The sequence below is a fragment of the Equus quagga genome, chromosome 17, assembly GCF_021613505.1.
Source record: "Equus quagga isolate Etosha38 chromosome 17, UCLA_HA_Equagga_1.0, whole genome shotgun sequence".
NCBI lineage: Eukaryota > Metazoa > Chordata > Mammalia > Perissodactyla > Equidae > Equus > Equus quagga.
Window position 1 is genome coordinate 26674602 of NC_060283.1, and position 11443 is coordinate 26686044.

General features: G+C 66.5%; 2 protein-coding genes across 18 annotated transcripts in view; both read left to right on the forward strand.

Moving 5' to 3' along the window:
- DGKZ (diacylglycerol kinase zeta) overlaps positions 1-8127 on the forward strand; it is a 41309-nt gene extending 33182 nt beyond the window's left edge. For 7 of the 14 annotated variants that reach the window (XM_046643557.1, XM_046643550.1, XM_046643553.1 and 4 more), the window contains 24 exons: positions 57-128; positions 236-352; positions 451-522; positions 796-891; positions 1134-1216; positions 1318-1378; positions 1463-1576; positions 1672-1812; positions 2361-2439; positions 2628-2683; positions 2836-2898; positions 3002-3075; positions 3164-3275; positions 3685-3884; positions 4063-4163; positions 4243-4479; positions 4598-4638; positions 5187-5326; positions 5834-5865; positions 6104-6147; positions 6585-6705; positions 6788-6821; positions 7057-7156; positions 7390-8127. In XM_046643557.1, the coding sequence (XP_046499513.1) occupies positions 57-128; positions 236-352; positions 451-522; positions 796-891; positions 1134-1216; positions 1318-1378; positions 1463-1576; positions 1672-1812; positions 2361-2439; positions 2628-2683; positions 2836-2898; positions 3002-3075; positions 3164-3275; positions 3685-3884; positions 4063-4163; positions 4243-4479; positions 4598-4638; positions 5187-5326; positions 5834-5865; positions 6104-6147; positions 6585-6705; positions 6788-6821; positions 7057-7156; positions 7390-7506 (2307 nt within the window). In that variant the 3' untranslated portion in view covers positions 7507-8127. The remainder of the gene's footprint in view (positions 1-56; positions 129-235; positions 353-450; positions 523-795; positions 892-1133; positions 1217-1317; positions 1379-1462; positions 1577-1671; positions 1813-2360; positions 2440-2627; positions 2684-2835; positions 2899-3001; positions 3076-3163; positions 3276-3684; positions 3885-4062; positions 4164-4242; positions 4480-4597; positions 4639-5186; positions 5327-5833; positions 5866-6103; positions 6148-6584; positions 6706-6787; positions 6822-7056; positions 7157-7389) is intronic. The other 7 variants (XM_046643560.1, XM_046643555.1, XM_046643556.1 and 4 more) reach the window with 2 other exon arrangements.
- A 176-nt stretch (positions 8128-8303) lies between these two features.
- MDK (midkine) lies at positions 8304-11438 on the forward strand. Of its 4 annotated transcripts, none has more exons than XM_046643569.1 (5): positions 8304-8496; positions 9727-9803; positions 9952-10119; positions 10239-10400; positions 11085-11438. In XM_046643569.1, exons 2-5 carry the CDS (start codon positions 9728-9730, stop codon positions 11108-11110), a joined length of 432 nt encoding a protein of 143 aa, XP_046499525.1. In that variant the 5' UTR covers positions 8304-8496; position 9727; the 3' UTR covers positions 11111-11438. The 4 variants fall into 4 exon arrangements, with proteins under 4 accessions (XP_046499525.1, XP_046499524.1, XP_046499523.1 ...); XM_046643568.1 differs by lacking the exon at positions 8304-8496 and adding an exon at positions 8562-8757; XM_046643567.1 differs by lacking the exon at positions 8304-8496 and adding an exon at positions 9046-9163.
- The last annotated feature ends 5 nt before the right edge of the window (positions 11439-11443 follow it).

The window sequence follows — 11443 nt, forward strand, 5'->3', positions numbered from 1 at the left end:
GCTGGACTACTGCTCTGGGCCCAGTCCCTGGTGTCTAGCCACCCTGTCCACCCTAGGGCTTCCAGCAGAAGTTCACCTTCCACAGCAAGGAGATTGTGGCCATCAGTTGCTCCTGGTGCAAGCAAGCCGTGAGTTGTGCCCGCCCCGCTCCGCAGGCTGTCCCCTGTGCTGCACCAAGTTGGGGTCCCCAGGCCTCAGCTCAGCCCCCCTCAGCCACACCCCCTCTCTCCTCTAGTACCACAGCAAGGTATCCTGCTTCATGCTGCAGCAGATTGAGGAGCCGTGCTCCCTGGGGGTACACGCTGCCGTGGTCATCCCACCCACCTGGATCCTCCGGGCCCGCAGGCCCCAGGTGAGTCCTGCCTGCACCCTTGACACCACCCCCCACTTGGGGTCTGCCAGCCACCCCAGCCCACCCACTTGTCACCAACACCCCTGCTTCCCTTGCAGAATACCCTCAAGGCAAGCAAGAAGAAAAAGAGAGCATCCTTCAAGAGGAAATCCAGCAAGAAAGGGCCCGAGGTTAGACCTGGGGCCAGGCAGGCAGCTGGACGGGGCAGGAGAGGGACCTGTTTCTCGGAATCCTGAGCCCCTGAGCCGATGCTGCTGGCTCTGCCTCCTGTGGGTCATTCTGGGCTCTGGGGCCCGGAGGCGGGTGGGAGATCAGAGTTGCCTCTCTATGGCCAGGCCCATGGTAATGTCTGACCCGGAAGTGGTACATGAGGGGGCACTGCTGAGGATGGGGATAGGGTCCGCCAGGGCAGTCAAGAGCCTTACAGGCTCTCTGTCTCCAAGGAGGGCCGCTGGAGACCCTTCATCATCAGGCCCACCCCGTCCCCCCTCATGAAGCCCCTGCTGGTGTTTGTGAACCCCAAGAGTGGGGGCAACCAGGTATGCACGCCTCCCCTCTCCACTGGGAGTCTTGGGGGAAGGGTGGGGTTACGCGCCCCCCACCCCCAGCAGCTGTTCCCAGGTTCCATTGCAGGCCTCTGCCCCATCCCTCCTTCCCAGGGACCCTGAGAAAGTCTGATTCTGCCTCCACCCTCGCTCCACAGCCGCACCCTTTTCCCCGCCTCAGCCTGCCACCCCTGACTGCCTCTTCTCTGTCCCTCTTGGCCCCTGGTCCCCCACAGGGCGCCAAGATCATCCAGTCCTTCCTCTGGTATCTCAATCCCCGCCAAGTCTTTGACCTGAGCCAGGGAGGGCCCAAGGAGGCGTAAGTACTTGTCAAGGCTCTGTGGGGCCAGTGGCGGGGGCTTGCCTGGCACCGGGGTACAGCACACCTACCCCGACCCGGTTCCTGTCTTCTGATCGCAGGCTGGAGATGTACCGCAAGGTGCACAACCTGCGGATCCTGGCGTGCGGGGGCGACGGCACGGTGAGTCCTCGTCCCTCTCCTGCCGATGGGCCTGAGCCTGGCCCCGCCGGCCTGACCTGGCCGCCTCTGCTCCGCTCCCTCTAGGTCGGCTGGATCCTCTCCACTCTGGACCAGCTCCGCCTAAAGCCGCCGCCGCCTGTCGCCATCCTGCCTCTGGGCACTGGCAACGACCTGGCCCGCACCCTCAACTGGGGTGGGGTAAGAGCCCACAGGAGGTGGGGTAGCCACGAGTGGGCCGTGCGGCTAGGCTGGCCTGTCCCCACGGAGGACTCAGTTCCTGCTTCACCCTGCAGGGCTACACAGATGAGCCCGTGTCCAAGATCCTCTCCCACGTAGAGGAGGGGAACGTGGTGCAGCTGGACCGCTGGGACCTCCGCGCTGAGCCCAACCCCGAGGCGGGGCCTGAGGAGCGTGACGACGGTGCCACCGACCGGGTGGGTCAGCCAGAGCCAGGGTGGGGCAGCAGTCGAGGGGGCCTCTCCACGCCTCGGTCTCTGGGGTTCCCAGGAGCCCTGGGCTGGGCCCACTTTCCCACTTGCTGGCTCTGGGGCCTTGAGCGAGTCTCTTCATTTCTCCAGACTTGGCTTCTTTGTCTGGATGAAGCGGGTAATGGTCCTCAGCTCACAGGTGGTGTCATTCAGCCCCTCGGCACATGCACATATTCACTGAGTGCCTCCCACCTGCCAGGCCCTGTTCTAAGCGGCGAGCCACACACAGTCTCCGCTGTCCTGGGGCCCCTCCAGAATAGGGCACGCCGGGGAAGTAAAGCCAGGGAAGGCATGCCAGCAGGGCAAGGGGCCCGAGAGGGCAGAGCCAGAGGCGGCAGGCAGGCTGGGGGAAGAGCTTTTCGTGGATCTTGTTAACTGAGGAAAGGCCTCTGGAAACACAGGGCTGAGCAGGCGAGGGGACCCATGGCTGGGCCCGAAACTCGGGGGCCCCTGTGGGGCCCAGCCCTCATGCTGGTACTTTGCCCTTCTTCCAGCTGCCCCTGGATGTCTTCAACAACTACTTCAGCCTGGGCTTTGATGCCCACGTCACCCTGGAGTTTCATGAGTCTCGAGGTGGGCAGCCCCTTGCTGAGAAGCCTTGGGCGGCTGGGGAGGGAGGGACACACGCTTGTCTCCGGGAGGGTTGGACCTTGCCCCCCAGGAAAGGCATTCGTTCCCAGCCCTCCCTCCGCCACCCCAGCCTGGGAGGCCCCAGGAGACCCGGAATGACTGAATGTCCCCCATGTCTTGTCGCCACCCAGAGGCCAACCCAGAGAAATTCAACAGCCGCTTTCGGAACAAGATGTTTTATGCCGGGGTGAGTCTGGGCTCTGCCAGCACCCCCTACACCCACCTGTTCTATCGCCCATGCCCCCTGCCCACCTGTGTCCACCAGGCCGCAGGCCCCTGGCAGGCAGTGATGGGAAAAGACCCCTGTCGCCACATGGTGACGCCCTCTGTCTCCCACAGACAGCTTTCTCCGACTTCCTGATGGGCAGCTCCAAGGACTTAGCCAAGCACATCCGGGTGGTGGTGAGCACGGGGCCAAGCCAGCAGGCAGGTGGGCGGCCCCGCTGGGAGGCACACGGCCTCCGGCGCGTATGCCCTCAACACCCGCCCCTCTTCCTGCCTCCAGTGTGATGGAACTGACCTGACGCCCAAGATCCAGGACCTGAAACCCCAGTGCATCGTTTTCCTCAACATCCCCAGGTGAGGCGGGGAGGGCGCTGTGTGGGCCCTGCTGTCCCTGTCCCGCAAGACTGTCCTCGGAAGCGCAGCCTCTTGCCCTCCCCTCCAGGTACTGCGCGGGCACCATGCCCTGGGGCCACCCTGGGGAGCACCACGACTTCGAGCCCCAGCGGCACGATGATGGCTACCTCGAAGTCATCGGCTTCACCATGACATCCCTGGTGAGTGGCTGGCATGGGGCCTGCCTGGAGCCCTGGCTCTGCTTTGTGGGGCTCCACCGGAGTCCCCACAGTGCCCAGGAGCATGGCCCCAAGGTAGAAGCAGGGTATCACCAAGCCTCCCTTCTCTGGCTGCGGGCTCACTGTCTTCTTCTCTATCTGACTTAAGAGTGACTGTCAACCTCTGTGTCTTGGAGGACTCTTTCATCAACCCCTTCTGACTGGGGTCTCACCCTCCTCCTCTCTCTGTCGGGGGTCTCCCCCTCCCTCCCCTCCCTGACTGGGGTCTCACCCTCCCTCTCTCTGTCTGGGGGGTCACTCACCCTTTGTCTCAGGCCAGAGCACCCCTGGAACGAGCAGAGGTGGGGCGCCATCCACCCCGGCCCCTGACCTGAGCCTTCCTCGCCCCCAGGCAGCGCTGCAGGTTGGTGGGCATGGCGAGCGGCTGACGCAGTGCCGTGAGGTGGTGCTCACCACGTCCAAGGCTATCCCAGTGCAGGTGGACGGCGAGCCCTGCAAGCTCGCGGCCTCCCGCATTCGCATCGCCCTGCGCAACCAGGCCACCATGGTGCAGAAGGCCAAGCGGCGGAGCGCCGCCCCCCTGCACAGCGAGTACGCCCCTCCCATGCCCTGGGCCCGAGGCCAGACTCTGCCCCCTCTGAGCTTTGGTTTCCCCATCTGCAAAGCAGCTGACAGTCCCTCTATCCTGAGGCAGCTGGGAGGGGCCCTTGCTCAGTGCCAGCGGCCTGGCAGGGCCCTCACCGAGGCCCCGTATCTCCCTTGCCCTCAGTCAGCAGCCGGTGCCGGAGCAGCTGCGGATCCAGGTGAGCAGAGTCAGCATGCACGACTACGAGGCCCTGCATTACGACAAGGAGCAGCTCAAGGAGGCCTGTGAGTGGCGGGCAGGCCTGGGGGGGTCCTGAGGGCCGGGTGGTGGATGCAGCCGCTGATGGCGTGCTCTGTCCTCCAGCGGTGCCCCTGGGCACTGTGGTGGTCCCAGGAGACAGCGACCTCGAGCTCTGCCGGGCGCACATCGAGAGGCTCCAGCAGGTGAGGGGGGCCGGGAGCCTGCCCTGGGCCGCCCCAGCTGCTCGAGGGCTGCTCTCTGCCAGCCCCGGCCTGTGCTTCTCTCAACAGGAGCCCGAAGGTGCTGGAGCTGGGTCCCCAACGTGCCAGAAACTTTCCCCCAAGTGGTGCTTCCTCGATGGTGAGCGGCTCCTGGCTGTGTCCTGCCCCTCCCTCGGGGTCCTGGGTTGGGGCGGCAGCAGCCCTGAGCCTAGACAAGGGCCTCCTCCACCCTCAGCCAGCTAACCGTCTCCCCACAGCCACCACTGCCAGCCGCTTCTACAGGATCGACCGGGCCCAGGTGAGCACCTCCGTCCTGCTCCCTCCACAGCTGGTCCTGGGGCACCGTGTCACTCTCCTGGGAGCGCGCCCCTCTGCAGCCGGCTCGCCCCATCCTCATCGTCTGCAGTGTGTTCACACTGGCCCATGTGCACAGACAGGGCACGGCCCTGCCCTCCAGGCTGGGTGCACAGGGATCATGCTGGCAGGAGGAGGGAGCCGCCGTAGCCAGGAAAGGCTTGCGGGGTGGGCGGGAGAGCGTGAAGTACAGCTGCCACCCAGGGAGACACAGAAGGAAAGGCACTTCTGGCCGGGGCCAGGCCACTGGGGTGAAGGCTTATTGGCAGGGGGAAGGGGCTGGCAAGCTGCTGGGCCCAGGACACAGAGGTCAGGGGCCGGGCTTGGGTGGTGGGCCAGGAGAGGAGGGAGTGCAGAGGCGGGGGGAGGAGGGACTGGCAGGCCGCCCTGGCTGCCTGCTCACAGCAGACGCTTCTCCGGGCCTGCCGGCCTGGCTGCCCCTTCGCCCCCACCGGCAGGCCCTGACCCTCAGCCCTGACTCCCCACCCACAGGAACACCTCAACTATGTGACTGAGATCGCACAGGACGAGATTTATATCCTGGACCCAGAGCTGCTGGGGGCATCAGCCCGGCCGGACCTCCCAACCCCGACGTCCCCTCTCCCCACCTCCCCCTGCTCACCCACGCCCCGGTGAGTCCCCAGTCTCCTCCAGGCCCTGGCTCTAGACCCCACCTGCAAGCTGGCAGCTCCTGTCTTCCCTCCTTCAGCCCCAGCCCACCAGCCCCCCACCCCTGACTCACTGACAGCAAACCCAAGCGGCCAAAGCCCTCTGTCCCCAGGGAAGGCGTCACCATCCACCCTGCCCCGCTGGCCAAAGACCTAGGCTCCCTCCCTGACTTCTCTCCTTGCCCCCAGCTCTGACCCTTCCTCCCCCAGCAGCTGAGCACACCACACCCCTGGCCTCCTCTCCTACCCCCAGCCTCGAACCTTCTTTCCCAGCACCGTGCTGTCATGTCCCCTCCCCATGTGCCCGGTCATCACACAGCCTGAGCCTGGCTGGCTGACCTCACCAGGCTCTGTGTTAGAGGCACTCCGTAAACTGTTGCAGGACCGTGGGGTGCCCCAAGTTGGGGCTGGGGAGGGCGACAGGCTGGCCTGGCTGCGGCCGTGTCACATCTCCTCCTGCTCTGTTTGCAGGTCACTGTCAGGGGATGCTGCAGCTCCTAAAGGTGAGGCCTCCCCCTGCACGGCCCCTCTTTCTCCCTGCTCCTCGGAGTGAGGCTCGTGGGCCGGGGGGGAGCCCCTCCACAGCCTCACCCAAACCTAACTGCGAGGCCCCGTTCTCTGTGAGCCCGGCCCTTGGCACACCGCCCGGCAGGCCTGCCTCTGCGTGCTGGTGCATCACGAGCATGTGCATGCACCGCACAAGCCTGGGCCTCCAAGGTAATGGGCAGGTGTTCCATGCAGGTGAAGAGCTGATCGAGGCCACCAAGAGGAACGACTTCTGTAAGGTACCGGCGCCAGGGCCGGCCCGGGCCTCTCCCCCGGGCAGCCCCTCAGGCACTGACACAGGGCCTCTGGGTTGGGCCAAGAGCTGACCTGTTCAGGCGCTGTCATCTGTCATCGTCTGGCCCTCTGCAGGGCCTCCATGGTGACTGTCCCCTTCCACCTTGCCCTGTCCCCATCCAGCCACACTCAGTGTCCCTCTGTAGGAGAGTCCTAGAGGACCTGCAGGTCCCAGGGCTTGCCCGTCAGTGTTCCTGGGGAGTGTCTGGGGTGAGAGAAGCCATTATCTCTTGCCACTCCAGAGAGACCCCCCCAGAGGCCCTGGGGAGCGGCGTGTGGCAGCATACTAGTGTCAAGCCTGTAGCCTTGTGAACTGGGGCATTTCTGTGGGTGGAAGGAGGTGGCCCTGGGAGCCCCAGCCCCGCTCTGCCCCTGCCCTCAGCTCCAGGAGCTGCACCGAGCCGGGGGCGACCTCATGCACCGGGACGAACGGAGCCGCACGCTCCTGCACCACGCCGTCAGCACCGGCAGCAAGGACGTGGTCCGCTACCTGCTGGACCACGGTGAGCTGTGCCACAGGGGCGCCCCGGTGGGAGGGGGGGAGGCTGCCAGGCCTCTCTGACCTCCTGCTCCCCTCTGCTCCAGCCCCTCCAGAAATCCTTGACGCCGTGGAGGAAAAGTGAGTATCTGGGCAGTGCAGGATGCTGGTTACTCTGGAAACCGTCCTGTCCTCATCTAGCCCCTCCCATCTGGTCCTCTCAGAGCCCATAGACCCATCCCAGCCACATCTCTTGTTCTCTGGGCCACCCCCCTTGCCCCAAGGCCCCAAACTTCCTGCCCTTTCCAATGGCCCTGGGGAGACCGGAGGGCCCAGAGGACTGGATGGGGTCCACAGCCAGTCCCTGTGCCCCCAGCGGGGAGACGTGTCTGCACCAGGCGGCAGCCCTGGGCCAGCGCACCATCTGCCACTACATCGTTGAGGCAGGGGCCTCTCTCATGAAGACAGACCAGCAGGTGAGCAGGCCGCCAGGGCGGGCAGGGGCTCCACGGGGCACAGACCAACCCTCTTCCAAAGTTAGGCACTGTTGAGAGGGGCCATGGGAGAGGGCTGTCTCGGGGGGTGTGAAGCTGTCCTTCCGACACAGCGCAGACGCTGAGCAACCGGAGCGAGCAGGGGTGGGGCAGCCTGGAGGGGAGAGCCCCTGCCCTCTCCTAGGCCTGAGCTGACGGCTGCTCCCCTCCTCCAGGGCGACACTCCCAGGCAGCGGGCTGAGAAGGCTCAGGACACCGAGCTGGCCGCCTACCTGGAGAACCGGCAGCACTACCAGATGATCCAGCGGGAGGACCAGGAGACGGCTGTGTAGCTGTGGGGCCCGCGAGGGCGGCAGGACGCCGGCCAGAGGACCGGGCCCTCCTGCCCGCCTCACTGCCACATTCCAGTTGGACTGCCACGGGGGGACCCAGGCCCCAGGGAAGGAGCCCCGGGCTGCCCCCTGAGGAGCCGCCAGACCTAGGGCTGGACTCTGAGGAGCTGGGGGGCTCACCTGTCCCCCTGAGGCCCCAGTCTGACTACAGCCTCACAGGGGAACAGGAAACTGGACTGGGCTGGGCATGCCTTTGGGGGCTGGGCCTGGGCCACCTCAGGGCGGCCCTTCCTGGGGTTTAGGGGGCAGGGTGGGGCACAGGGGCTTGAGGCCCTATTGGGGAGCCTGCAGGAAGAGGTTTCCTAAGCCCCCGGGGCCTTTCAGAGCCCCCTTTGAGGCTCTGGCCCTCTGTGCCCTGACCCCACCCTCCCCAGGGCCTCCTCCCGGAAACGGAGCCGCTGCATTTGCCTGCCCACTGCCCTGCTTGGCACCTACCCCGTGACCCTCCCCATGTACCCAGTCATTGCAACGCCGACTGTGTGGCCTGGGGGCTGGGGTGGGCTCTCACGGTGACATGTTTACAGCTGGGTGTGACTCAGTAAAGTGGACTTTTTTCCTTTCTGCTTTTCTCTTTTTTTGAGGAGGAGGTCTTCCAGGAGCAGCGGGGTCCGCAGGGTTAGCCTTAGGGTCGGGGGCTGGACACCGTGACCCAGTTCCTTGTCGGGGCCCCTGTTCCCGACTAGGGGTGGGATCCGCGGGCCTGCCCGGGACCTGACCTCGCCCGGTCCGGGGAGGAGCTGATTTCCTCCGGCTTCCCGCTTCCCGCTTCCCGCTGAGAGGATAACAATGAAAGTGAAAGAGCGGTGGGGCGGGAGCGGCCCGATCCTTCGGCCCCTCGGCCCCTTGGCCTCGGGCACGCCCCCTCCCCCAGGCCCCAGAAGCGTTCGCAATTTAGAGGAGCGGGCGCGGTGGGCCCCGGGGTCAGAGGGGGTGAGCATCTGCAGCCGCCGCCGGGCCGGGTCTGGAACTTCTCAGACGGCTCTTGTCAGCTCAAGTCTCACCAAATCCAGGCCCGCGGGCTCCGCTCCGCCACCGGCCCCCGCCCGCGCCCCCGCCCACCTGCGCTCCGGGAGCGGCGCCGCGCCCCCGCCCCGCGCGCTGGCCCTGGGGTGCCCGGCCCCAGCTCCCCCCGCACTGAGCAGGGCGCGGGGAGGTGTGCATCAACTTGCACACTTGTTGAAGCGACCCCAGGTGGGGGCCGGCGCTCCTGCCCCAGCAGTCACGGGGGCGCTAAGGGCCGCGCAGGCCCTGGGAGGTGGCACGGGGCCTTGACGGGGCGAAACAGCGCGGCCGGGGGTCGGGGGACGGAGCCGCGCACAGGCTGAGATGCGGGCCCCGCGCGGGGTCCTGTGACACACCCCGGGCTCTGCGCTCCCTCCCAGTCTCTCTCTGAAGCTCCGCCGCCGAGAAGGGGAGCTGGCGTCCAGTGGGGAAAGGGGACGGCCCCGGGGCGGGGGCAGAGGGCGGGGGCGGGAAGCTGGGGCCCCGGACTGGGGGTGCCGGGGCAGGACGGAGGCCTGGGGCCGGGAGACCCCGGGCTCGGGGGAGGGGGGCCAGGAGCCCCCGGTCTGGGGCGGACGGCGCCCGCAGGGCGAGGGTACGGGCACGCGCGGCGGGAAGCTGGGTGGAAGCGCGGGGGCGCGGGGCGGGCGCGGAGGCGGGGACGCCGGGGTCGGGGGCGGTGCGGGTTTGAGGGGAGGGGGCGGGGCGGGTCTTTCCTCGGTGTGGGGGGGAGGCGGGGAGGGGGCGGGGGCCCATGTGACCGGCTCAGACCGGTTCTGGAGACAAAAGGGGCCGCGGCGGCCGGAGCGGGACGGCCCCGGCGCGGGAGGGAGCGAAGCAGCGCGGGCAGCGAGCGAGTGAGCGCGCGGGGCCCCGGAGGGCGCACGGCGGCCTGGCCCCTCGCGCGCTCGGCCGCTGCCGCCCAGGGGCTGGAGGCTGGGTGGGGGTCTGAGCTGCGTCCTGGGATCCAGGCATCCCCCGGGGAGACGCCTCCCGGCCGTGCGCCCCGGCCCCTGAAGTCCTCCCGCCGCCGCCGCCGCCGTAGCGGCCCCACCCTTTGGGCCTGGAAAATGGGGAGAGGGGGTTGGGAGGTCCACGCCCGCGGCACCCAGTGGCGAAGGGGACGGGCGGGGGCTCTGACCCGTGCTCTCCCCCCAGGATGCAGCACCGAAGCTTCCTCCTCTTCGCCCTCCTCACCCTGTTGGCGCTCACCTCCGCGGTGGCCAAAAAGAAAGGTGATCTGCGGGGTGGGGGACAGAGGAGGGCTGGAGATGGGCAGGTGAGCCCGGCCACCTGGGTTCCGAGGCCGGGACCCCAGGAACGTGTCCCCGCGTGAGTCTCTCCGTGCCCCGGGTCCTGAACTGTGTTCCCCGTGCGTTGTAGACAAAGTGAAGAAGGGCGGCCCGGGGAGCGAGTGCGGGGAGTGGACCTGGGGGCCCTGCACCCCCAGCAGCAAGGACTGCGGCGTGGGTTTCCGCGAGGGGACCTGCGGGGCCCAGACTCAGCGCATCCGGTGCAGGGTGCCCTGCAACTGGAAGAAGGAGTTTGGAGGTGAGGTGGGGCGCAGGCGGAGGGCCCGCAAGGGGGGGCGCAGCCTCGCGGAACCCTGGGCGGACCTGTGGACGGAGGCCGCGGGCGCCCAGCTCTGACCCCGGGCGCTCTCCCGCCAGCTGACTGCAAGTACAAGTTTGAGAGCTGGGGGTCGTGTGATGGGGGCACGGGCACCAGAGCCCGCCAAGGCACCCTGAAGAAGGCACGGTACAATGCCCAGTGCCAGGAGACCATCCGCGTGACCAAGCCCTGCACCCCCAAGACCAAAGCTAAGGCCAAAGGTCAGCCACGGGGGGAGGGCGATCGCCGCCGGGGGCTGCCCCCACCTGTGAGGGGAATGGTTAAACCTGAAGTTTGGGGCCCTGGCGAGTGACCTCTTGACGTGTCTGCACGGGGTTTCCCTGTCTTTAGCGATACCTTAGATGGGCAGGTACTGAAGGCAGCCCACCAAAGGTGCTCAGGGGATAGTCAATCTTCCGGCCCAAGCAAGGACAAAATTACAGTGTCCTGAGGGAGCGTTTGGCTTAGGATCCAGGGACATTGTCCTGGAAGGGCTCGGCTTTGTCATCGCTCCAGCATTTGGTCAGCTTGGCCCTTCCTGCTATGGGAAGGGCCTCACAGCCCTGCGTCCCCTGACCCTTAGCTCCGTCCTGACTCACCGCGGCCCAGAGAGGCCAACAGGGTGAATCTGCCCATTTCTCGGATGAGGAGGCTGAGGCTGTGGTCGAGGGCTGCTGGGACCAGGCGTGGAACTGGGAACTGGGAGGTTTTCTGGATCCCCAGGGGACGTTTGAAGCTGGGGCGTGGGGAAGGTCCAGCATCATCATGGCTGCCCTGTCCCACCGCCTTCCAGGTCCGCTGATGGAGAACCACGAGGGGCAGAATTTTCTTCTCCCTCTGGTATGTCAGGAGGGTCTCTGCCAGGTCACCAGAAACCTGCTAATGCGGTATTTCTTGTTTTACAGCCAAGAAAGGGAAGGGAAAGGACTAGAGGCCAGCACTGGACGCCTGGGAGCCCCTGGCCTTACTGGGGGCCTGGCCCAGGCCCTGCCACCCACAGGCCCACGATGTAACCCGCCAGTGCCTTTTGTCTGCTCTGCTCTGAGCTGCCGATCAGGCCCTGCTCTTCCCTCTCTCTCCCCCACCCCCACCCCCACCCAAGTGCCCAAGGTGGGGAGGGACAGGGATTCTGTGCAGCTTGAGCCCCCCCAAAGCGATGGATTCCCGCACCCCTTTTGTTCTTCCCCACAATGATGCCATTGCTAAGAAACAAAATAAACTGTCGTTTTTCTCCCAATAAAAGTTTTTCTTTTAATATATAAAA

Bases quoted from the DNA above. Each gene is read 5' to 3' on its own strand.
- MDK (XM_046643569.1), top strand. From the start codon at position 9,728: ATGCAGCACCGAAGCTTCCTCCTCTTCGCCCTCCTCACCCTGTTGGCG. The intron at 9,804-9,951 runs GTGATCTGCGGG...CGTGCGTTGTAG, and splicing joins CGCGGTGGCCAAAAAGAAAG to ACAAAGTGAAGAAGGGCGGC. The intron at 10,120-10,238 runs GTGAGGTGGGGC...CTCTCCCGCCAG, and splicing joins CTGGAAGAAGGAGTTTGGAG to CTGACTGCAAGTACAAGTTT.